Source organism: Botrytis cinerea, chromosome 5, assembly GCF_000143535.2.
Source record: "Botrytis cinerea B05.10 chromosome 5, complete sequence".
NCBI lineage: Eukaryota > Fungi > Ascomycota > Leotiomycetes > Helotiales > Sclerotiniaceae > Botrytis > Botrytis cinerea.
Genome location: NC_037314.1, coordinates 1,835,439 through 1,858,164, shown reverse-complemented (window position 1 = coordinate 1,858,164; position 22,726 = coordinate 1,835,439). Strand labels below are relative to the sequence as shown.

General features: G+C 43.8%; 4 protein-coding genes across 5 annotated transcripts; 2 read left to right on the top strand and 2 right to left on the bottom strand.

Moving 5' to 3' along the window:
* Window positions 1–1,640: 1,640 nt before the first annotated feature.
* Window positions 1,641–4,568, bottom strand: BCIN_05g05220 (hypothetical protein). The gene is made up of 2 exons (XM_024693068.1): window positions 2,350–4,568; window positions 1,641–2,283 (listed from the first exon to the last, which is right to left on the bottom strand). Exons 1-2 carry the CDS (start codon window positions 3,867–3,869, stop codon window positions 2,166–2,168), a joined length of 1,638 nt encoding a protein of 545 aa, XP_024548853.1. The 5' UTR covers window positions 3,870–4,568; the 3' UTR covers window positions 1,641–2,165.
* A 745-nt stretch (window positions 4,569–5,313) lies between these two features.
* Window positions 5,314–8,036, top strand: BCIN_05g05210 (hypothetical protein). 2 transcript variants are annotated; one of them, XM_024693067.1, is made up of 6 exons: window positions 5,314–5,524; window positions 5,622–5,676; window positions 5,747–6,769; window positions 6,876–7,308; window positions 7,487–7,519; window positions 7,573–8,036. In XM_024693067.1, the coding sequence occupies exons 3-6, from the start codon at window positions 6,671–6,673 to the stop codon at window positions 7,716–7,718; spliced, it is 711 nt and encodes a 236-aa protein (XP_024548852.1). In that variant the 5' UTR covers window positions 5,314–5,524; window positions 5,622–5,676; window positions 5,747–6,670; the 3' UTR covers window positions 7,719–8,036. The 2 variants fall into 2 exon arrangements, with proteins under 2 accessions (XP_024548852.1, XP_024548851.1); XM_024693066.1 differs by having other exon boundaries at window positions 5,744–6,769.
* A 6,269-nt stretch (window positions 8,037–14,305) lies between these two features.
* On the top strand, window positions 14,306–16,417 carry BCIN_05g05200 (hypothetical protein). Its single transcript, XM_024693065.1, has 2 exons — window positions 14,306–14,841; window positions 15,826–16,417. Exon 2 carries the CDS (start codon window positions 15,838–15,840, stop codon window positions 16,234–16,236), a length of 399 nt encoding a protein of 132 aa, XP_024548850.1. The 5' UTR covers window positions 14,306–14,841; window positions 15,826–15,837; the 3' UTR covers window positions 16,237–16,417.
* Window positions 16,418–17,628: 1,211 nt separating this feature from the next.
* BCIN_05g05190 (hypothetical protein) lies at window positions 17,629–21,104 on the bottom strand. Its single transcript, XM_024693064.1, has 3 exons — window positions 20,699–21,104; window positions 20,262–20,591; window positions 17,629–20,210 (listed from the first exon to the last, which is right to left on the bottom strand). The coding sequence occupies exons 2-3, from the start codon at window positions 20,493–20,495 to the stop codon at window positions 18,420–18,422; spliced, it is 2,025 nt and encodes a 674-aa protein (XP_024548849.1). The 5' UTR covers window positions 20,496–20,591; window positions 20,699–21,104; the 3' UTR covers window positions 17,629–18,419.
* Window positions 21,105–22,726: the final 1,622 nt, after the last annotated feature.

The window sequence follows — 22,726 nt, the reverse complement described above, 5'->3', positions numbered from 1 at the left end:
GAGGGTCTCTACCGGTACTTTTTGGAGGAGAAAACTACCTTCCTACTAGTCCCTCTGCCCATAGATTGGGGTTCACCTCGAAAAAAAGAAAGGAAAACGCTTGGGCCAACGGAACGGTTGAGCCTGTTCACACGCCGTTTCTGGCATAATTCGCTTCTCTAGGGCTTATTTCAGGCTCCAAGGGGCCTGGTTGATCTTATCGAATCAGATATAGCCCACCCTCCTTGACCAACACGCTCAGCATCAAAACGATCGAACAAGCCAGAGAGAGAAGGACGTAGAGGACGGCATCGGATCAGCTTGCCAATACCTATTTAGAAGAGGTTCGATAATATGATTTTCTCTTTCGCTTTCGCTTTCTTACACAATACAATTTTAATAAACTTCAAATAATCAAAAGCTAATAGTCGGTTTGACCTTTTTACGTTGTTCGTTTGTTGTGATGTGCGTTGGCGGGTGAACTCTCCTGCAAAGGCCGACCTCGTGAACCCCGCCTCCCAAGAATCCCAAGTCATGTCATATGATCATGCATTGAAACCCGTAAAACACACTCTTGCCATGCAAAAAGTCTTCCGCAAAATCTCCAGCATGATGGATTTCCTGCAGACTCGAAAACCATAATTGCAACCCTGCCACCCTGGTCCAAAAATGGTGCCAGCAGCCCTGACAGCCATGTTGTACTCGAGCAGACACAATACAGGTATTTTCCATTTTGATGATCTCACTTGTGATAGCTCAGTTGATGCAATCAAGATCGCCCGGTAGGCCGACTCCGAATCAGATTGCGCTTTGTGGAGCTTTCCCATCGTGCCATTTCCATCTGAAGGCTAGATGAAACGTGGTACAAGTGTACTACTTTCCAGGTCTGAATTGGTCATCGTGCATTTGTGTGGCGTTGCAGTGGCACCCTCCTTGTGATATCGCTGTTGCTGGGACGTTTGAAGAAGGATGGAAACGTGAGATCTATTTTTACGGAGGAATGTCCTACTCCTTGTTACATTGCTTCAAATTCTTGGCCACCGACGGAGACCCTTTGCTTTTACATGGGCAAAATTGTGTGCTGGAAGACAAAGGGGGCAATGAGAGGCTACTAGGTATAGCTGCCGCGGAAAATATGGTATAGGGAGTGAGAAGCCACAGTAGTCCGGTATGACCAGTAATCAGTAAGACTGATACAGTTTTGACACTGTGGTGTAATCCATTCGCCGGTTTTCGAATCCAAAATTGTTCAATCGACTGTAGAAAATTGGAGCAGGCGCAAGTTTTCTGCGGCAACGATAGCCGCATGTTGCTAGAGATACTTAATGCTGAGATTAATTAAAGAACCCACGACCCATCTTTTCTGAATCCGATGTTGTAAATCGTCTTAACCATCGTAACAAGTACCAGGTAAGGTTAAGCTTCGATGGAAGGAGTGGGCTTGCAATATGATTGGCAGTAAATATATAAATATATAAATAGGAGAAAGGGACGTACACTTGATATCAGACGTGTATCAGCTTCTACACCCCGCAGTTACGTTTGTAGGTATTGCATGATTGTTCCTCCCCAAAATGCCATGCAGTCGCTCACAATGCCTTTTTCGGTTTTGAAGGGGCTCGGACCAAGAACGTTACAATTTGCCTCAAACATCTGGAAAATATAGCCGAGTTTCAAAATGCTTCTATTCTTGATAACTAATGTAGCTCAGGCTGGCTATCTTGATGCACATACATACATACATCGGTTATAGTTCCCCGCGATATCAATCATGCCTTCCTTAGCATAACTGACCATAAGATCAAGGAGTTTCATTGCTTCAGACCCCACATATTCTATTTGGCGGACGTGGATAGTGCATTTCAAAGTAAGTTGACGGCGGCACGTATTGCTTGTCAGTTGGTCATGAAATTCCACATGGTACATTATTGAGCGGAGTATTAATTGTGGGTAGATGCGCAACGTAGAGGAATGGTCGATTTGTGCGGCACCATTGATCACTTGAGTGTGTTATGGTCCATACGAGCAGCGACTTACTGGCGCGAGACTTTTCATGATATTTTGATCATGAGAAGGTCGGCGTCGTACAACTATCGTGTTATCGTATTAGCACGGTAAATTTTTACCTGTGGGCAGAAACGTTTCATTCTCTTTGGTGATCGAGGTTGAATTTAGTGTTAAAACAATCATAATACAGGCGCTTCGAAGCATTCTCTTCGCAACTTCATGAATGCGGATTGCTTGTGCGGAAAGGTGATTTCTCGCTCTTTAACGAAGCCAGCTTCTTGCAAATGTGAGATAAACCTGGGGTAAGTTAGAAAGAAGGACTGTGATGAGAGTAAAAAAGGCTAGAAAAATAAAATAAAATACCTCTCGTTGTCCACCCTCGGCTCGAGCACGAAGGAATTAGTTCTGTAATCCTGTACTAGAGCCCAGTGCGCCAAAGCAGTGATCCAGCATTGCACCCTATGCTTTCCCCGATATTCAGGCTCACCAACCAGAACATGAACACCACGATCGAAATCTCCTACGCTATCGCCTACATGTTTCCCAAGGATATCTTCTTTTGCCCAATATAATTCAAAGTATCCAAAGGGCTTTCCGTCCCAGAGACCAATGACGGGGAACGAATGATTAGATGTCAGATTGGCTTTGAGAAATTCTTCCTGTGTAGCGATTGGACCAGAGCAGCCCCAAAATCTATCAACCCGAGGGATATTCATCCAACGGTTTAAAAGCTGGAGGTCCGTCATTTGAGTTGTATCTTCGGTTTGATGTGGGATAGTGCGAGAGTGCGCGGTTTGCGAATCCGCGGATAAGCAGGCCCCAATAGAGGAGATCGACGTGGTTTTGGCATGGTCTTGAAAGGGCGATAAGCTTGAGACTGGACCGTTATACACCACAGGCTTGGAGGATAAGGAAGCGACTCGAAAAGATAAGTATTGCCCTATACTAGGTATGTAACGTGTATAAAATGTTTCACCTTGGCGGGGTGGCTTGGGACGTAGGGGATGGCGTACACCTGACGTATTCGTATATTGTGTGGGTGGTGGTGGATAATATGTCGGCAAATGGCTCCCAGATGAGAAAGGGCCAATGGAAGCTGGCGAACATAACCCCGAAGCAGTAAATGAATCGGTGGAGTCTCTCTTATTGGCGGAAGACTGGCTGCTTGTTGTATCACGGATGGGTGAGCTCGGTCGGCTGCTCTGCGGAGAAGCTAGAGATATATTCGGACTGAAAGTGAAAAGGAACAGCCGTGCCGACAGTTGCCAGAAGGCTCTTCTTGAAGTGAACATGTTTGACCATCCCTCGGGCGTATTCTCATCTATCGCTAGACCAACTGATGAATCATCCGACATAATTAACCCCATTCTTTCAAGCTTCTGTATCAAGTTGCGGCCCCGCAGCACGCCTTCTCTCCTAACATGTATGCGCCAATCTGCCTTTGGCTTTCCGGCATCGGGTGTGTTTTTTGAAGCGGCTGTGGTGATATATGGGGATGGTTCTGATTGATGGAAATACCAGTATAATGTTGCCCATAGCATCATCGCAATCTGCCGGGTGGGGCTGATAGGAGCTTTAAAATCATTGCTCGAGGGATTCGAAATGGAAGAGATAAAGAGGCTATCATTGCGTAAAGTTGGAAGTCTGAAGGGATGTATGTGTCGATGTCGTTCGGCTGGCGCCTCTTGGAGCTCTGTAGCTTCAGAATCGTTGTTTGAAGGATGTTCATCCGAATAATCCTCGGTCTGGATGATGACAGTCCAGCCAGCAGGGAAGATGCTGTTATGTGTGTTCAACTCATTAGTCTTAAAAAAGAAGCCTCCGAAAACAGGGTTGACTGTTATGTGGTAGCCATTTGGCAAATGCACAATCGTAGAAACCATATCTTTTGACTATGGTACACCAGCGACCCGACCCGAAGTATTACTGCTTGCTTCAACGTGATGGTACCTATATATCTTGCAATGACAGTTAATCATGGAAGCAGCACAGATCAAAATAAATATCTTGGAGAGCATGTCTGGCGACGGGCGTGGAGGGGTAGCACGACGAGGTGAAGTGGGGTGTTGTTGGTAATGCGAGCTTCTTGAGTGGCACGATGAAAGGGCCACAAGAACGCTAGTCACTCAAATCACTAGGTAGGTGGTGAATGCTAAGGATTTCTTTACTTGTGTATCATGCGGTTCTTTATGAGTCCACTTCTCTTGAAATTCCGGGATGATTCTGATAAATCAATGATCCTTCATAGGTCGTCGGTGCATTTACGCGCAGACGATTGTTATGAGCAAGAAGTGGGTTGAAGCGACACTGGTGGCATGGACTGGCTCGAGACTACTAGCTGGGTAGATCAGCGCATTATCCTTGGCCTTGGTGGGGAATAGGGCTCTCTATCTCTATCTACGAAGTATGGCGTAACTTCCCTAGACTGTAGATTGAGGTCAGTGTTATAAATAGACATCTGTCACTTTGTTAACAACGAGAGGAGTCGTATATTCGATGTATAAATGCAGACAGCAATCGTCTAATATGAACGGTCGGGGCAAAGTATAAAAGATTCTAGCATTCCACATTCCACATTCCGCATTCTAGCAGTTTAGCATTTTGGCATTTTGGCATTTTGGCATTTTGAACCTCTATAATCCAACCTCGACTCGAGTAACGTGATACATCACGAAATGCAATACACAAGGTTACTTACTGCTGCAATGTATCTGCAAATCAGTGGAGGTTGGCGAGTACAAGCTTTCTCTAGTCGCAGCGCCGACGTGTATCAGAAAGGGAGCCAGCCATTTCGTCATCTGGAAGTTACATTCAGCATTCAAACATTCTGGCGATGGGTACGAAATACGTCATAACATGAGAATGTACTACACATCTATTCTGGCTTCTGTTGACTCTATCGTGCGAGATCCAGCTACTTCCTAGGTAGGGAAATTTGTTTGGCCACGATTTACAACAGAATGTGATGGAAACGTATCACTGCAATGCAACGGAATCGTTCACACCCCTTCGTGCAGTATCCAAAGTGATATCAAGACTTGCAGATCAACCAGACTCAATGCGAGCTCTTCCGCCGTTTCTGTACCACTGTCTGAGGTGTGTTGTCAATAGATTGAAGAACGACAAGGCTAATGTTTACAAATACCATCCATACCGGCGGGTTTGAAGTAACATCTCGAGTGAGTGATATCTGCACGCTATCAAGTTCGTGTAAGCCAGGCAGACCGGATCAATCCATGATCTACGGCGGTACAAGCCGGCAAACCAGCAAGCCATTAACATAGTTATACCACTTTCGCTAGATGGAGGGAGGGCTATAATGATTACGTGATCAACAGTAGATTGATAGTTTTGAAACCTGCTACCTCTTTCGTCTATGAAGGCAAGTTGATATAAAATTAGGTATACACAATATTCTATAGGGCGACTATGCTGTCAGAGGATCTATCTTTGATTCTTATGGATTCGGAACAATCCAGAACGTTTTTTCTTTTGCCATTATAGGAAGTCCTCTCGACTCTTTTGTTGAGTATATCAGGTATGAGGTTACATTTCGAATTTCTACAAATCGGATGAGTTACCCCCCTGAGCCAAGGTAATCTATTTAGGATGGCAGATCCACTAATTGATAGCAGATGTATCTTGAACGATTGGATAGGGTGAGATATGAGACCTAGAATATCTAGGATGGTGAGTGAAAGCTTCTTAATCACAGTCAATAGCAAATTCTGTGTGGTGTGTACTTACACGAGTCCAGTAGATAAACCTACTCATTACTCCATAAGGTGCATGAGACTCAGAGTAGTACCGGCATAGATTGCTTCTTGCCGTCGACTTTTTATCAGAACCAAATTACCATCTCAGGCCAAGCATGGCTGATTCCATTGATCATCTTACAAAGCATTGCCCAAAATGGTAACACCTGCCGTTAGATATCAAAACAGTCACTGCAGCAGGGATCAAATGCGGAAAACCCGAGATTTATAACAATTCCCTTTCGTGGGTTTATGTTTTGGTTTTTCCCGCGAATGAGTATGTGTCTTGAGATGGTGCAGATGTAGGTATGTAGAATCTCTGCGTCACCCCCCGTTGACTCATGAATGTACCGCCCGTGGCGACGTTTAAGCTGCCTTTTTTGCAGAGTTATCAATACGATTCCGCGGGATCTTCTGTGCAACTGAGGATTCCTTGGGGTAATCCGAGTTAAGCGGGTGGTTTCGGCGTCGGGAGTCTCTCCGACATCAGTCGCCCCGAACTTGCAGATGGCCGGCACACACTTCCGGTCAATCCCCGTACATTACTCGACTAGGATCCGGTCCTTTTTACCATGGAATCATTGGTGAAGAAAGCACTGCTGCCATCATTTGGTCCCAACCAAATTGGCCCAATGTTTGTCACCCCTGCCACATGCACGACTTTCTACTTACGCCAAACGTTATGGCAACTAGACGCCGATTATATGTATTGAGAGATGCGGGCTTCACAGACCCGAAGTTGGCACTGGCGAATCTTTCGAATCTAGTAGACCCATGGCTTGCCACCCTTTTATACGTAAAGCCCTGCAGACAACGCGGCTACCTAATAATTCTACAATGGTCCCGTAAGTTCGCTATGAGCATCGCGATTCTCTCCATCCATACTGCACGTCCAGTCTTCAAAAAGTGGAAACTCGACAAGCCCCATCATGTCTACACTTGATCTAGGCCCTTTGGCAATGAGTCAAACAAAAGATGACCTCGTCAAGCATCTAAACATTAGTGCGGAGACGTATAGCCTGATGGCGGTAAGCATCCATTTCAACCAAACTACCCCCGTTGACTCGACCTTATCATTGCCAAATTGAGAAGCTTAATCAAAAGAGTGCTTACTTATCTTGGCCACTTTTTCAGAAAGAGACAGATACGGTCTATAGGTGGCTTATTTCGGAGAAATGCCACCTCAAGCAGAATTGCAAAGGGCAACCTCCGTACGATTGGAGCGATATTGTCGAGAGATCGAAGGATGAAGCGATGAAACTGATAGTCCAAAATGGTACTGATCAAACGGCATACTACTGGAACTTGGCCAGGCCAACTGTCGACTGCCCAAACTGGATCGCAAGATGGTTTTTGTATCACAAATTTCGCTATCGAGATGGCAGGAACAGAAACATCAGGGCCGATAGTAGAGATAATGCGCCATACAATTCCACGACCCCTTCGCACAACCATCGCCAGAATCACCGCCATCCGCACCGTCCATGCCCTTCACATAATAGACTTGTACAGGTAGATGAGCAATACAGCCCCTCTTCGTTCTATTCAAGCGCGTCCATGAATGCAGGTATGTATGATGATTTCTATCTACCAAAGCTATTCATACAAGCTGGAAGAAAATAAATGATGTCCGTGTGAAACCTATGCACGCCATATATCTCACATTAAAGACCCTTTGTACAGTAGTTTGGCACTATTCAATGAGCTGAACCATGGTTTTGACGCTCAATTCTAACTACCAACAGGAAACAGTCAGGGATACGACTATTCTTCTACTGGTGTGTATCCTCCCCGCTTTCCCAGTGCCTAGAGTACTGACGTATTTCTTCAGAGCCTAGCTCGTATACTAGTGGCTACGCCACCTACTCACCGAGTCAATCATATACACCATCGTCGTCATACCCATCGTATACGTTATCTCCGATCACCCGAGAGAACGGACAGACTAAGCCATACGATCCAGTCAGAGATCTTTAGTCACCCCGCTTACGAGACGCGGATATATGTGGAATACTGCGCATGAAGACATGACGTTATGAGTTCTTTTTGTTACGCTAGGATGGAGTTCATCGCAGGCATGGGTGCGAGGGTCATTAGGATGAACTGTTACGATAATCATGGCAATGAAGTTACTTGTTCGGTTGCTGGGGGGTTATTGGCCCACGTTTTACAGCATAGGAGCTCTATCCATTTCACTGCTGGGGAGGCATGTATACGAGCGTTCTCTGGATCTGAAATTGACTTCAAAAGTGTTTTAATATCATAATATCGAGAAAATTTCCAACCACAAAGACACGCCCTCTTTCGTAACCTTTAGATGTTTGTCTCAAGCATACTTTTTCTGATCGAGCGGATCTCGTAATACCACTGCTTGGTCCTCTGTCTTAAAAATTTCTCTATGTGACGATTAGCTGTTGAGCATATATCCATAATGCTTATTCATGCTCGTGGGGAAATGGAATGCGGTATTTCTAACTTCAGTGCACCCATACAAACTTTGTGCACCAGAGACAATCATGTTCCTACGATAGAGAATCTTGACGACTGGTATGGCATGATTTGCGAGTAAATGTGTGTGGTAGTCTGTGTTTCTAAATGACAAAACTGTGAAATTTGGATGGAGGTACTGTATAGAGGGTCCGAAACTTTCTATCTTGTGTGGCTAACCATGTTTAAAGCCTCACATATTTTACACAGCTTGAATATTCAGACTCAAAGTATCTCAGAGCATGCAACTACAGTTATGAGGTATGAGCCACTTAGAAGTTTTACCCTCGGTGTAGCGAACACTCACAATAACTTTAATACCTATTCGATTCGTATTAAGTATAAAGTACAATGCGCCGCACTAGCGAAACAAGCATCAAATACTATCTACACATCGAATTTTCTCACTTCTGCGTGTGATGTTATATACACGATCTCTTGTTCAACACTAGTTACAAGCTAAGCCCCCCTTTAATTTTCTCCCACGCGATCAAAGTTACACATGCACGACACGATTATCCGAGCCACCAGTACGCTCTGGGATGGCTCCCCAGCACTCCGGTAACTTCCGTGCGTCAAGTAGCAGTGCTGCGCGGTGTGGCCAGTGGTCAGCTGTCGGCGTGCCCCACGTCTTTTGGTATCATGTCGATCAATGGATTAAGTTCTTGGGAGTAGTGTGACTGGCTCCTTTGTACGGTAGGGGTAGCCAATCTTTTGTTGATCAGGGTCTTTTGCTGCAGAAAAGTTCCCTGGATAGCAGTTTTTGTGTCTTCTCATCTAGTTGGTACTATTAAAGTTGCGTGGGTAATTCTTGTATGGTTTGAAAATGGAAGCGAGTGGAAGTCTATAGAGAGTTCTCGATTACTTTTGCTTAGCTAGAAATATAGCTCATCACTGCGCATAGTTTTTCAGAGACATTTAGGGTTCTAAAGAGCTCCTAAGGTGAGGTCGATCGGAGGGTCAACGGCCGTATGCAATCTCCTCTACCCCGGTTGCTCTCAACATGCAGTGTAAACCGAATTCAAAGATGCAAGGTTTAGGGATGTATAAAGTATATTCGGAGTTTCTATAGGCTGAACTACTACCCAGTTCTTGCTTTTTGAAACTAATCATGCACTTAAGCATGACTTTGAAGCATGTCTCCAGGCTCACAAGGTCATTGGAGATTCTCAGATCCCGTCAACCAGTGATTTGGAGTCTAGACAGTACAGTTCAGGCTATTGAAGACCTTGTTCTGTCCCTGCATGCATACGATATATTTCCCCGCTTTATTACACTGGTATGTCATAGAAACTTAGAGAGTCGGACCATCATGTGGAAATCCCAACCGTTCTAGCACTTGTCAACTGAACGGCTCTCAACAGTTGTTTTGAAAGTTGTTGCTAATTGGATTACGTTTACTATCACGAAGATAAATACACACATCACTATATAAAGAATGGGTGATGTGGAATTGCATTGATCGCGAAATAAGTACCTGGATGACATGTCAGAGTGATTTTCAGATACTATCTTAGAAAGTATCTGGCAATGCCTGTTGACTCGCGTAGAGCTGGACGAATGAATGGATGTGCATTACTTCTTCTTTTGGTCGCATTCATTCTCCACGTGGCTTGTTTAACAGCCCACGACCAGGTCTATGCTATTCATATAACGGCCGATCACAAGAATTGAGATCCAGAAGATTAAATATGCGACGATTTTACTGGTGGTATATATATATGATACATGGTGCCAACTTAATGCACCTCATCATCCCATTTGTACATAGGTTAGAACCTTTCCTGCTTCGGAGCGAGTTCAAATTTTTGCTAGTAGGTACCTCAATGAGAGCTGAAATATCATTGGCATGTTCGTTTTTAAACTCTGGAATATCTAGGTGTTGAGATTGATACAGATGCCTTTAACAATTGTACCCGATACAGTTGTAACGGGTTATTGCTCGAATGAATGTCATTTGAATTAGTATTTAATAGCAATAGAAAATTGGTTATAAGCAGTGATAGACCAACATGAGCATTCAAGTATGAAATGTGTATCGTGCGTGGAGTGTAATATTTACAAGGAAGGGGATCCTGGTAGTTTTGCTAAATGTCCTATATATTCCGGGAACCAGTGGGTTCATCAAACTTATAAGACTGATCTCTGTCTCCGGATATTCTCCTTCAGCTGTCAAGGAATAGGAGACCACAAGCGAGGACGTGCTTTATTAAAAAGACATGCTAAACAAACTCTGGTAGAGTGTATAACCATAAGTCGTTGTATACTTGAAGTAAAGTTCGTGTTAATAGACGGTGTGCCCTTAGTTCTTGATATATAATTCTTTCCCATAAGCTTAATTAAATATGCTCCCGGGGCCAGTAATCTTGTTCGTTCGAAATCAATATTCTAATCCATGAATCATTTTCTTTTGAGAAAATCATCGATGAGTTTCTATTCTCATTGATCGACTGTATCGAAATCATCCAATCTGGATTGGAAATGATAATGGTGTGAAATAAAGGTATGGGTGAGCAACATCTGCTGCTGAATACTGTGTCACTGGCGCATTTCGGTGTAGCGAAGGCTGCGAGACTAATTTTTCTCCGTGGAAGCAGCCCAAGATGAAGGACGAAATCCCAGATCACAATCAGAACCCTGTCGCTTTGGTGGCTGAATCCCAACTCAACCCTGGTGTCATCCATTCAGGGTAGAAGGATGTTTAATATCATTATCTGTACGAGGATCAGAATTTACGCACTCTTGGAGCCCGATAGAACACAGTGACATACAGGTGACACTATCTTTGCAGTTTCTTTGCAGCTGTAAGATTGTCCGCCACCACATGAGAAAGGTTTTTACCAAAGTGTAACGACTTACAAGTCATGTATAGCTTTAAGAATGTGGTTCAGGTATCGCCACGTTTGGAGAAACCGCCGAGTAAATTAATTTATAGGACAGGATGCATAATAGAGAAATCAATAATGAGCCAGCAAGAAATTAAAGTGGAAGACGAGTTCCTAAATTACAGACAATCATCTGTGAAGATTGTCAGAAACTAGTATTGACCTTAATGATTTTATTGGATAAAATTATTGTATGTGCTAATCTGGAATCTATAGAATCTTGTTTAAGTGAAAGGTTACATTTAGAAGCCGAATGACTCAGCATTTAACATGCGTACCTAGTAGGTACTACCTGTCTAGTACGTATTTCTAGATTAGGAGTAGATTGTAACTTTTGGTTGTTTTTCCCTGTCGGCGTAAAACATAAATTCAACGACAGATGAATTTGCTTTTCTTGAGGAGAAGGAGACACTGAAAGTTTGTATCGACTACTCACAGTATTAGATTTCATTCCTGTCACTCTCGTGGGTCTCGTCCTGGCTTTTTATTCGCCGTCAGAATTGGCACAGCAACAGTGAGGTGAATTGGCCGGCCATCAAGAATTCTTATTTGCAGGTACTCACATCACTCGTCAAAATACTTGATTTCCAAAGTCCCATTACATACAGCTAAGATCTCCCAGGCACTCTCGTGAAAAGCCGTCACACCCAGTCATCATTTGTTTCGGTTCCAGCCGTCATATATGCACTCAGCGGAAGGTTTTCAACATCTGTTCTACGATTAGTAAACACGAATACTGCAAGTATGAGCTAAATCGGCTTCTTCAATGCTGTAGGAAGGCAAAAGCATCAGCGTCTACTTTACGTTGGGAAAAAGGCGTAGCGGCCAACATGATTGACAACTTTGAGTGGAGGATTTAAAAATCAGATGTTGCCGGTTATAATCAGCACAATGCCGCACAAGTCTTGGCGGTTCAGTCACAGGCTGATCTAAATTGAACCACACCAAAATCTTCATGCCGATGCGATGGCTAAATGCCAGAATTCATGTGCCGATGTGACGTCTAGATGATGAATGCTTTAGCGCAAATGCCGATGCCGATTCCGATGCCGATTCGGGTTTCGGGACGGGCCGAGCTCACATAACTTCATACCTAGGTATGCTTTCCTGGTTATCGTGAGACAACCGTGAGTTTGATCGCTTCGAATACCATATCATGAGTGAGATTCAATATTGGCATTTCCGCTACTGACATACTTCCATAATATACAGCTAGCTGCATCAGATCCCACGCATCACCCAATCACGATGGAGATCTTTGGCCAATATTCAAAGGTCAAGCAAGACTTGTCTGAAAGCCAAAGATTTTATGTATTTCGTTTGATATCTGAAGATAGATAGCTGCATCCAAATGAAACCACATTGTTCAACTGGAAACAAAAGTCTAATATTACATCCATCGTTACTTAGGTACGCCTTGAGTAACCCTCTTGACGTCAAGCAATAGAGTCCAAAGTATGAAACGGTGTGACTTCGCCATTTATAATACGCTAAATCTTCTCGAGCAAGAAATATCGACAGCTTTGGATGCTTCGACCGAAGAATATGACAGAATTCTCAAAAGCTGTCATTCTCTACGAATGTTTGGCCAGAGACTGCTAATTTTTCACTTTGGATGATTATTTCCAACTAGTACTGCATAAGAGCAGCATGATAGATCGCAGCCAAAATCATATGTTCCAGACCGATAGATTTAGCATCCGGTCCTGAGGCGAGTGGCTTGCCGTACATAATGACGTGCGACATATGTTGAATCAATTCCTGAAGCAGCAGTGAGCCATCCATGTCTAATTTGCGGAGATGCATCCATCAATACCGACGACCATGAAAGCGTTGGAAATATGGGTTCAATGGCTGCATGAACACAGGTGTTTGAGAATAGCCAGGGACGGCAGTTCTCTCGGGCTCACTAGCATCTCTACAAAACGTACTACTTAGGTTTTTTGTAGATGGTAACTACTTCCAACTACACCCAGAAGACCCCCATCTCCATTCAGAATATAGAGCACTACCCTTTTTAATTTAGACCTGATCGCCTGCTAAAAAAAATTCTCACGTGCTATTCCCTTGGCAGGAATGCTTTTGAGCCTTTAATCTCAATCTTTCTCCCCATCTTTACATGGAAGTGAGCAAGTGAGAATGCATATACATATACACGTTGTTGAATTTCTAAGAAGCTTGCATGGGGATTAGCTGACAGAAGGTGCCAGAACATCAGCATAGTACAGAATTGGACTTGGAGAAGCAATGCTGCAATACTTTTGAACTAGTACTAAAGCTTTGCCAGAAGTCCATTGGCTTCTAGAGTCTACTGTAGTTGTCTCTTTTAGACTTTTATAGTTCACGGCAGGCAAGTATAACAGATATGATGGTATTTCATTGTTTTGGCAAATGCATGTCTGCAAATGTTTAAAAGATCACTTGGAAAATGGTAGCTACAGGTCCAAAAAATGATTTCCTACAGATGGTCTCAACACAGGAAGAGATTCACTGTTTTCATTTAACCTGAATCAAGTTTTTGAAGAATTCTCTTTGCTAGTTTTTTTGAATGATCCTTATAGAACGTAAAATGATTTGTTATCAAAGAGAATTTTGCTTTACCTTGATTTCGATTTTGTTAGAATGCCGTTGTCTTGTGAGTTTTTGGGAAACATTCACTTCGAATTGAACAGAGGCTTTTGATTATTTGTGACCTACTTCCATCTTTTCCTTTCGAACAGTTTCTAGAAGGATCTTGGTAGTAAGGGCATAGATTTATGTTGATAATAGTATGATGTTCAAAAACGCACAAATCTGTCTTGGTAATACACAGTCCTCTTGCTGGATTTATATAAATCCACGAGTACAAGTATATGCCTGCCTATTGAAACTCCTCAGTGAAACAATAGTTATAAAGAAACGTCTGCATGCTTGAAAAAGAATAGAAAGTCAGTCATTTCTAGAAAGGCCACACAAGATGGCAGGGAAAGTTTTCATATTCACTCATTTTCATCCTGGGAAATGACTTCAAGATTCCCGAGAAGTGAGGGGGTAATGTTTCTGGTTGGACTTCTTTATTAATCTACCAGGGGAAAGAGACTATCTTGTAATTATCGATTGACATGTATCTGTTAAATGTATATATCTAGAGGCTCCTTTATCTGGGTAAGAAAATCACTTGTATGTAAAATCGATCCCTACTCTTTCTCTTCTGCCAAACAGCAAGTTCAACCTAGAATATGTTGACCATGGAAGATATTCACGCGTCCGAAGTGTCAACAAAGAAACACAGCCTTTCCAAAAATGAATCAGAGCCTTAGAACCTTGTTGTCCTCAAATTAAACTCATGTGGGTGCCGGCTCGGGAAGATCCGAGGACATTCACATTTCAAGTCTCTTCTGAAAATCCAATAGAAACTATCTATTAGCCGAGGGAAAACTTGTTCAGCGCACTCTAGTATAATTGCTCTCCGACCGCCGCGAGATTTCCTTTCCCTTTCCTCTTTTCCTTCCCAACGAATCGCAATAACTACGGATGTGAGTAAAATTCCTGGAGGCTCCTATCTTGATGGATTTTTAACTGATTGCATCCATATAGCGACGATACAGAACATCTTTGCACTACTAAAAGCTCTTTGCTAACTTCTCGCTGTTATTTTCTCGCCGTCGTTGTCTCGCCGTCATTTTCTCACAATCGTCATCTCGCATTCGTCTTCTCAAAGTCTTCCCACCGTCATATTCTAACCGCCTGTAAGTCTCAAAGCTCCCCTCATTATTTCTCTTACCATTCATTCCCACGTTGTACTGGCATGGCCAAAATAATGCGAGCTTTCAATCTGATCTATGCAACTCAATATCGATATAGCACCAGAGCAGCAAGAAAGTTGAAAGCGCGCTATCTGCTCTCCTTGCAGTGCTACATTTCGTTGCGCCAGTTGAGACTGCGCATCGAAGAGCATCAAAAACACTGTCTTCTTTGAATTATCATTCTGTCTTCTGCGTTTTGAAAGAGGATTGATAATTGGCTTGCCTTGATCTGTTCTGCCAATGGTAGTATCAGTCGGTTTACCATTTGAGACTTCGTCGCAAACAGCTTTAAAGATTTGTCTTTTCTTCTTTTTCTATCCCTTGGCTCTTATTTCGAGAAAAGGTTGACAGTTGGTCTATTTTCATCTTATCTGCGTAAAACAGTGTAAGTTAATGTGCCAGTTGACAATTTGCTTCATGCTAGAGCAAAAAAAAGCTCCTCTCCATCACTTCCCATCCTATCTCCAGCATTTCGAAAGAAAAATCAACAATTGGGTTATTTTGATCTGTTCTGCCAATAACAGTATCAGTAAAACCTTTGGCTGAACTCTGGCTTTAAACCGTGTCAGGAAAAGTCTTTCTCCTCTACTCATCTTTCCACCGCTATTTATTCAAGAGAATTTCAAGTTCTGGGACTTGTCAGTTTGTCTTGCTTATGCAGTTTCGCTCAATGTGCGAGTTCAAGTTCCGCATTGGGAATCCTCAAAAGACTCTCTTCCTCCACTTCATATCTTACATCTACCTCTTTCGAGCAAAACTCAATAACTGCAAGTTCTTGGTGCCATTCAACCAAATCAATACATGTTGAACCACGAGCTTAACTTGAACAATATGGTTCCATGCATTGTTTCCATCTTACAATACTCTTCTCAACTCTCATTTTTCTATCAATAGACCCGGACCTCGCTAATCCAATTCATTTTATAGTCATCGTTCACCATGGCAACCCTTCGTCGCCGCGCTGCTCCCAAGGCTCCCCGCCCCCGCAACAAGGCCAACATGAAGCTCGACGACAAAATTGCACGCTGTCCTGGTGGTACACCAGCTTATCAGCACAGAAAGGAGTTCCTTAAGCATCGTCCCTCGGTCACCGAGGCCGAAGTCAAGATGGCGCGTGGCGCCGACTACAAGCCTCTGCGAACCTTCAAGGGCCTCCCGGCTGGGACGAAGAAGCCGGCTCGTCTGAATCGGGAAGAGTATTGCATCATTCGGGACTGGCGAGTCGCCAATGGGGTGGCTCCCTTCAGAAAGCCAAAGTTCGATACCAAGTGGGGTTGGAACCACGAAGACGCGTGGGACGTCTATTACATGACCGGTAAAGATCCAGCCCTCAGTTAGACGGTGGTGGCCTTACGGGCACTGGCGAGGAGAATTGCCGGCTGTCCCCTCGCTTTAGTATGCCATCAAGATGTATGTACGTGTACCTAGTAGGACTGTACGAACGGTACGTATCGCTCGCTTGGTGGAGGAACGGGCAGGGTCTAGTGCGATTCTTTGGGGATTCTAGTAATGCGAAGCAGGATTCTATTGTATCTAAATGCATTGGTAGATGGCGGAGGAAAAGGAGTTATGCATGGCAGGGTTTTTGTAACAATGGTATATGTGGAGGATATTGGTTGGGGGACCCTGGGACTGGGCTGGCGTTGTATCATGGTTTATGTGGAGGATATTGGCTGGAGACCCTGGGAGTGGGCCTTTTTCAATGGTATATGAGGGAGATTGGGGGTCATGTCCCAGTTCTCCAGGAATTTGAAAATTTGGTAGTAGTGGTGGAGTTTTCTTTTTCGTGGTGCTTGGATTAGTTGTCTTTGGATCGGTCTCGCCAAACATCCAGGAACTACGGCGCATCTTACTGCACCAGAGAGCATTGTCATCGCTTGAGCCTGGACCATAAGTCTTATCATACCACACCACACCACACCACACCAGCTGCAAAGGTCGGAACAAGATGTCCTGCGACCTCATCTCGAACAATGACAAAAGCACGGTGTCGTTCTCTCTTCTCCTCACTTCTCCGATTGCACAGCCTCACCTTACACCAAGCTGACGAAACTCGAACAATGTTTGATCTTTCCGTTCTCTCCCTGAACTAACTGCTACAGACAAAATCCACCAACAACAAGCAGAGATTCAACTCAAAACAAGAGACGGATCAAGCATGGGGGATCTCAAACTTGCAAGACCCCGCGAAATCCAACACCTCACCTCCATCTCCAACTTTCCGCACAATCCATTTCTCTTTATCGTCTGTAGCTCTCTCAGCTCTCCTCTCTCCACTCTCCTACCAAGACTCAACTCGACTCAACTCAACGCAGCCAAGCCAATCTTTCATCCCAACACACAATCGACAATCGACAAACACACCACACCACACCTTCCCACAACAAGTTTCCTGTTTTCTTTCTTCTTCTTCTTCTTTAGCATGCAATCAATGGATGGATGGATGGATAGATGGATGGATGGGTGGATAGTCAGATAAATATTGTTCTCTTCAAAGTCTTCTGCAAGGGTTGTTTTATCTAATGCTGGTAGCTTAATGATCAATGATCAATGATCGAAAACCGGAATGAGTAGTTAGCACAGCTCACATTCTCTTTCTTTTCTTCCCTTTCCTTTTCTCTGCCTGTACACTTAGGTCTTCGTTGAGTTTAACAAAAATAAAAGAGTATTCCGCACTCACCACAACCATGGCCATCATGCAAATCTAATCTTGAACTGTTGAACTCATACTGGTGATTTCGTAGTGCTGTGATGACTCTAACTCTGACAATGCATTCATTGTACGTGTATGAATGAATCAAATTGTATTATCATTAAGTAGACACAAATTGGTGGGTCGTTTATCTTATTCACATCTTGATCTTCATCTTCATCATCATCCACATCACCATCACCATCACCATATCGTGAACACTCTTCAACTCCAACCAACACTGCACCACTTCACCACTCCAGTCCCTCCCTTCAATTGCCTACCCCATCATCAAAAATCCAAAGTCTATTCATACCATAAAACAAGAGCAATCAAAAAAACAGATAAAATAAACTTGTATATAATCAAGATTATTACTGTAGGTATGGTTCAATCATCCATCCATCCATTCCGTCCTATCCCATCCCAACCAGACAACTCTCGTTATCGATTTCCCAAACACCCAAACCCCTCGCAAGTGCAAAACCAATCCAATAACCTTAACCGAAGCAAAGAAATGGAAAGAGAAACGAGAAGCGATAGGAAAAAAGAAAGATACCACCACCAGATATATCAATTCATTACTCATAACAGCCGTAACTTCTCAACGAAGAAAGGGACAAGAGATGGAAAAAAAGATACAGAGAAGAAGGAAAATGGAAATACGCCTGCCTATCTAGAAATCTGATGCCATGCGACAATCCATCAATTCAACTCACCAAATTGATGGATTATCGAAAGTATGACTGAAGGCAGATAAGGAAAAGAGGAAAAATTGTAATCACACCTTACTCGAACCATACCAGTATGAACAGAGTAGGAATGATACCTAATTGAAAGACAGAGAAGGATCATAAGAAAAATTTACAGGATTGACACCAACAAGTGATTGACCATCAAAAACTTGAGGAAGAGAAGAAACAGTATCAAAGAATGCCACTGATGGGTCATTCATAGGAAAAGAAGAAAAGTCAAAATTTGTTTGACCTGCAAAGTTCATTGATAAATCAATGTTCTGTTGCATCGAGCTGTCGAAGTTGATGTTGCTGGCAAAGTTTTGTGTGTTGATCGAGGGGTATACTGGATGAATCGGAACTTTGTTGATGGCATGATCAAAGTCATTTGGTGCTTCGTGATTTGGCGATAGATCGTTAAGCATGTTCTCGTTCATATCTTCCTCATCGTTCTCATCGTCTTGTTGAGGATAATCTGCTGCTGGCTCTTCCACCTCTTTAAACCAATTTTTCAGCTCCGACATGGGAGGCCAGTCTCCTCCGGCTTTTCCACCACGCTTTTGAGACTCCTCAACTTTACTGTTCTTGTTTCTACCCTTAGATTTGGGTTTGAAATGCGCTCTTCTAAGGTGTGCAGCTGCATTATAGTATGCTCCATACTTCTTTTTCTGTGTCGCGCACGCCTTGCATTTTGAGAGTGGTAGCACAGGCTTTTCGCGTCCTTGACCGTTCGCCGGTTCAATGCAAACCCACTTCTTCACCATTCTCTTATGTTGTCGATCGCAATGCCTTCGAAGCTCATGCTCGCCTCGAAACCCATCAGGGTGTTCATCACATAATTTGCAAAATACACGTTCGTGTTTTGGTCGTTGATAAGCACGCTTTTCGATAGCAATCTTATCATTTGTCACATCTTTCGAATCGAGTCGAGTCATTGATTGTGATGAGTTGACTCGTGATATCGAATTCTCTTCACAGCCACCCTTAGGCATGAGTGGTCGCGCAGCGGCAATGTTACTAACTTGTAGCCGCTGCTTATTGCGAGACGATGATGACACACTCGATGAAACACTTTCAATCGATTGTGACTTTTCCATCTGTTGAGCAAAAGGTGCAGAAATTTGAGACTGAGCAAAAGTTTCCGTACTAGGAAAAGAAAGAGAAAACTGAGAATCATTGCCAACACCACCAGCCCCAACAAGTAGTTGAGTCTGTTCCTCGTCGGAAGACCGACGACTATGATGAGAACTATACTGAGGAGCAACGGAATAAACAGAATCATCATTGATACCTGTAGAAAAGGAATTGTTCGAATTGAACTTCATCATTTCAATACTTTCCACCAGAGGCTCATTAAAGAGACTATTTTGTCGACTCATGTTACTTGTGTATGTAGTTGCATCAGTGAGAGTCGTAGTTGTAGGCGTGCTAGGAATGTTGAATGACTGTCGAGATTGCTGAAGTTGCATAGGTGTCGAGGAGGGCATCGATACAGGAGAAGGCGTGATTGAGAAAACTGGAGTAGGTGAGACACCAGTAAATCCGGTGCGAAAGAGGAAGTCGCCGGGATTCTCAAAACCTTGGGGAACTTCTAAAACTTGTTCTAATTCCGGTTTCCGTTGAGACATAGAGCGCTGCAGAGGGGAGGCCGAGGCTTGATGCGAGAAAGTGTAAGAGCTGTAGGGCTGATCCTGATTAACCCAAGCTTCGAGGGCGGGATTTCCTCGGCGGTGATCATTATGGAGCGGAGGGGGCATCGCGCCATTCTGAGTGAATGGTAATCTTCCGGAGCGTGTCGATGCACTATTCATCGAGCTTGCTCGCATCATGACGGGCTCAGATTGTTGAGATATTGTCCGCGAGATTCCGGTTGCTTCCATCCGGTCCTAAGTATCGTTAGAGCCAGCTCAGGGAGGAAAACCACAGGGGACTCCTACAGAAGATGGATGTCGGGCCATGGGAGCTCCACTGCTTGACATACTCCGGGGAACATTGTGTCTTCGTTGAGTTTGTTGTTTGTATATTGGGGATCTGTGATGGGGAAACGATGATGTCGACGCCGAGGCGGATGTGAGCGATGCGATTTGCGCCTGAATTTGTTCTTGCTGTGCCAGAAGGAATTGAAGTTGATCCTGATCTACCGAAGTATTGAGTCTTAACTGGGACGACATAGCAAGTGTCTATTAGAGTTTGTTAGAAAGTCTCCAAGGACTTTTCGACTCGCTGGCGTCTGATAGTGGAGACTGTGTCGTCGCTTGCAACGTTGTCTGCAGCCTCACGTAGTTAGTAAAGAGTATGATCACCAGCATATTTCGTACAGTAGCGGGTGCAGTGAAGAGGAGTTGAATGATGAACATTAGAATCCATGACATACGTATGGATGAGGGACGCACGTAACGATGTTACGAGCTGTGAAGGTAATGATAGTTCGCGGTTGGAATATTGATATGGCACTATGGTTGCGTGAGAAGATAGGGAGGCATAAAAGTAAGGCGAAAATAATGAAGTGAAGATTGTGGAAATGGGAGAGGCGAACTATGTATTGTATGGACAGCGCGACATGGGGAGATGGGGCTCATATGAAATTGAGTTCGGGATATGGATGACACGGCAGAAGAACGGATGAAGTGTGGGTTGGGATGACTCTGATGACGAGACAAATCAAACAGATTAAACAGATTAGGTTGTTTCGAGGTCATACCAAAAAAGACATGATGGGTACGGGTACGGGTTCGGGGGATATACCGATGTATGAGATGGATGGATGGATGGATGGGACCTTTTCTTCTTCTTCTTCTTCTTTATTTTTTGGAAGCGTATCAGTGGACGAGTGGGTGGATGTATGGGTGGGTGTGTGGATGGATGGATGGATGGGTGGATGGGTAGATGGGTAGATGGGTAGATGAGTGGATGTATGGGTGGATGTATGGGTGGATGTATGGGTTCTCTTGGTATGCCAGGATAAGGCATAGGATAAGGACTAAAATAATGATAACGAGTTGATCATCTTCCCTACCTTACTGTATTGGGAAAAGATGAAGTCTGTTGTGGAGATGTGTGGATGTGTGACATTGGGTGTGGCATTGCGTGTGCTTGTTTTTGGTTGTGGTCGACTGTGCTGTGGTGGGATGAATATGGCAAGTCGTGAGCGTGGATGGGGGAGGGGGAGGGGGATGAGGATGCGGATGAGGGAACGGGGGCATGAGCGCATCGGGATATGAGGGCGTGAGGGCGTGAGGGTACCAGGGCGAGTGAGGGGCGTGTTCAAGATTCCATGGTGGATCGAGTTTTCAATGTTTAATGATGGTTATTATTATGATTGTCATCATATCACGGCTGTGGGTGGTCTTGATGTGGAGGGATGGGAGGCTTGCTGCGGTAGATTCAAAGTGGTTCTAACGCGACAGAGTAATTACCTTGTTCCAGAACCAATGGAAGTGGAATACGCCCTCGCTCTTCTCTCTCTCGCTCTCCCGGCACATCCTCTACTTCGTACATTGCAATTTGTCTGAAATAGAGATTGACAACAGAGAAAGTCACACCACGCCAGGAAGTTAGTTGCATTGGGATTCGGGAAGTTACACCAAGCAAAAAAGAAATATTGTACCATGTCCTGTAGATGTGCAAAGGTAAACACCAACGCTCTCCTCCGTGCTATTCTGCTCCATTAATCTGCTTCATTCTCCAAAGCGTTTCAAAGGCCAAGCAAATAGAAGCAAGACATTCTGCACTTGACACTCCCCCACGTCCTGATAACTAATCATGCCATCTATCATCTATCCTCTATCCTCTATCCTCTATCCTCCGTCCTCCATCCTCCATCCATGATTGTCCCCAGTAGGATATTTCTGAGGGCATTCGCGGCATCCAGCTTCTCCCCAAAGTCTTTCCTCTGAATCCTTTCCTGTACGTCAGTCGTCATGTCTTCAGTCTGTATCCAGTCTAGAACTAACGATCGCCTTCCATTTTTGCCTTTCCCTATAGTCGCTACTTACATTGGTCTATTGAAAATGCTTAGGTTTGTCTCATGATCAACAATCTTATAACAAGAATAATAATAAATCAAAGCTCACCCACCTATGATATTGCCTCCCGACCGAGTTATTACCAATTTCAGCACACCGAAGTCTTTTTACGTCGTATATCGCACCACGAAGCCGAATTGGTTTGGAGATTTGGCATAATTGTTCAATCCCCTCATTCCTTGTAGACTGCAGTGTTTCTTCATGCTATATACCTATGTGTATCTGTGTGTACCTGTGCAGACCATCCCTCTGTGTACCTATATATAGATGATACGCCCGTCGACCATAATTCGAAATTCGAAATTCGAAAAGAGGAACAAATTACAATTCGTGTCCCGAATAAAGTTAATTAAAATAATGTAATAAGGGTCCTCAGC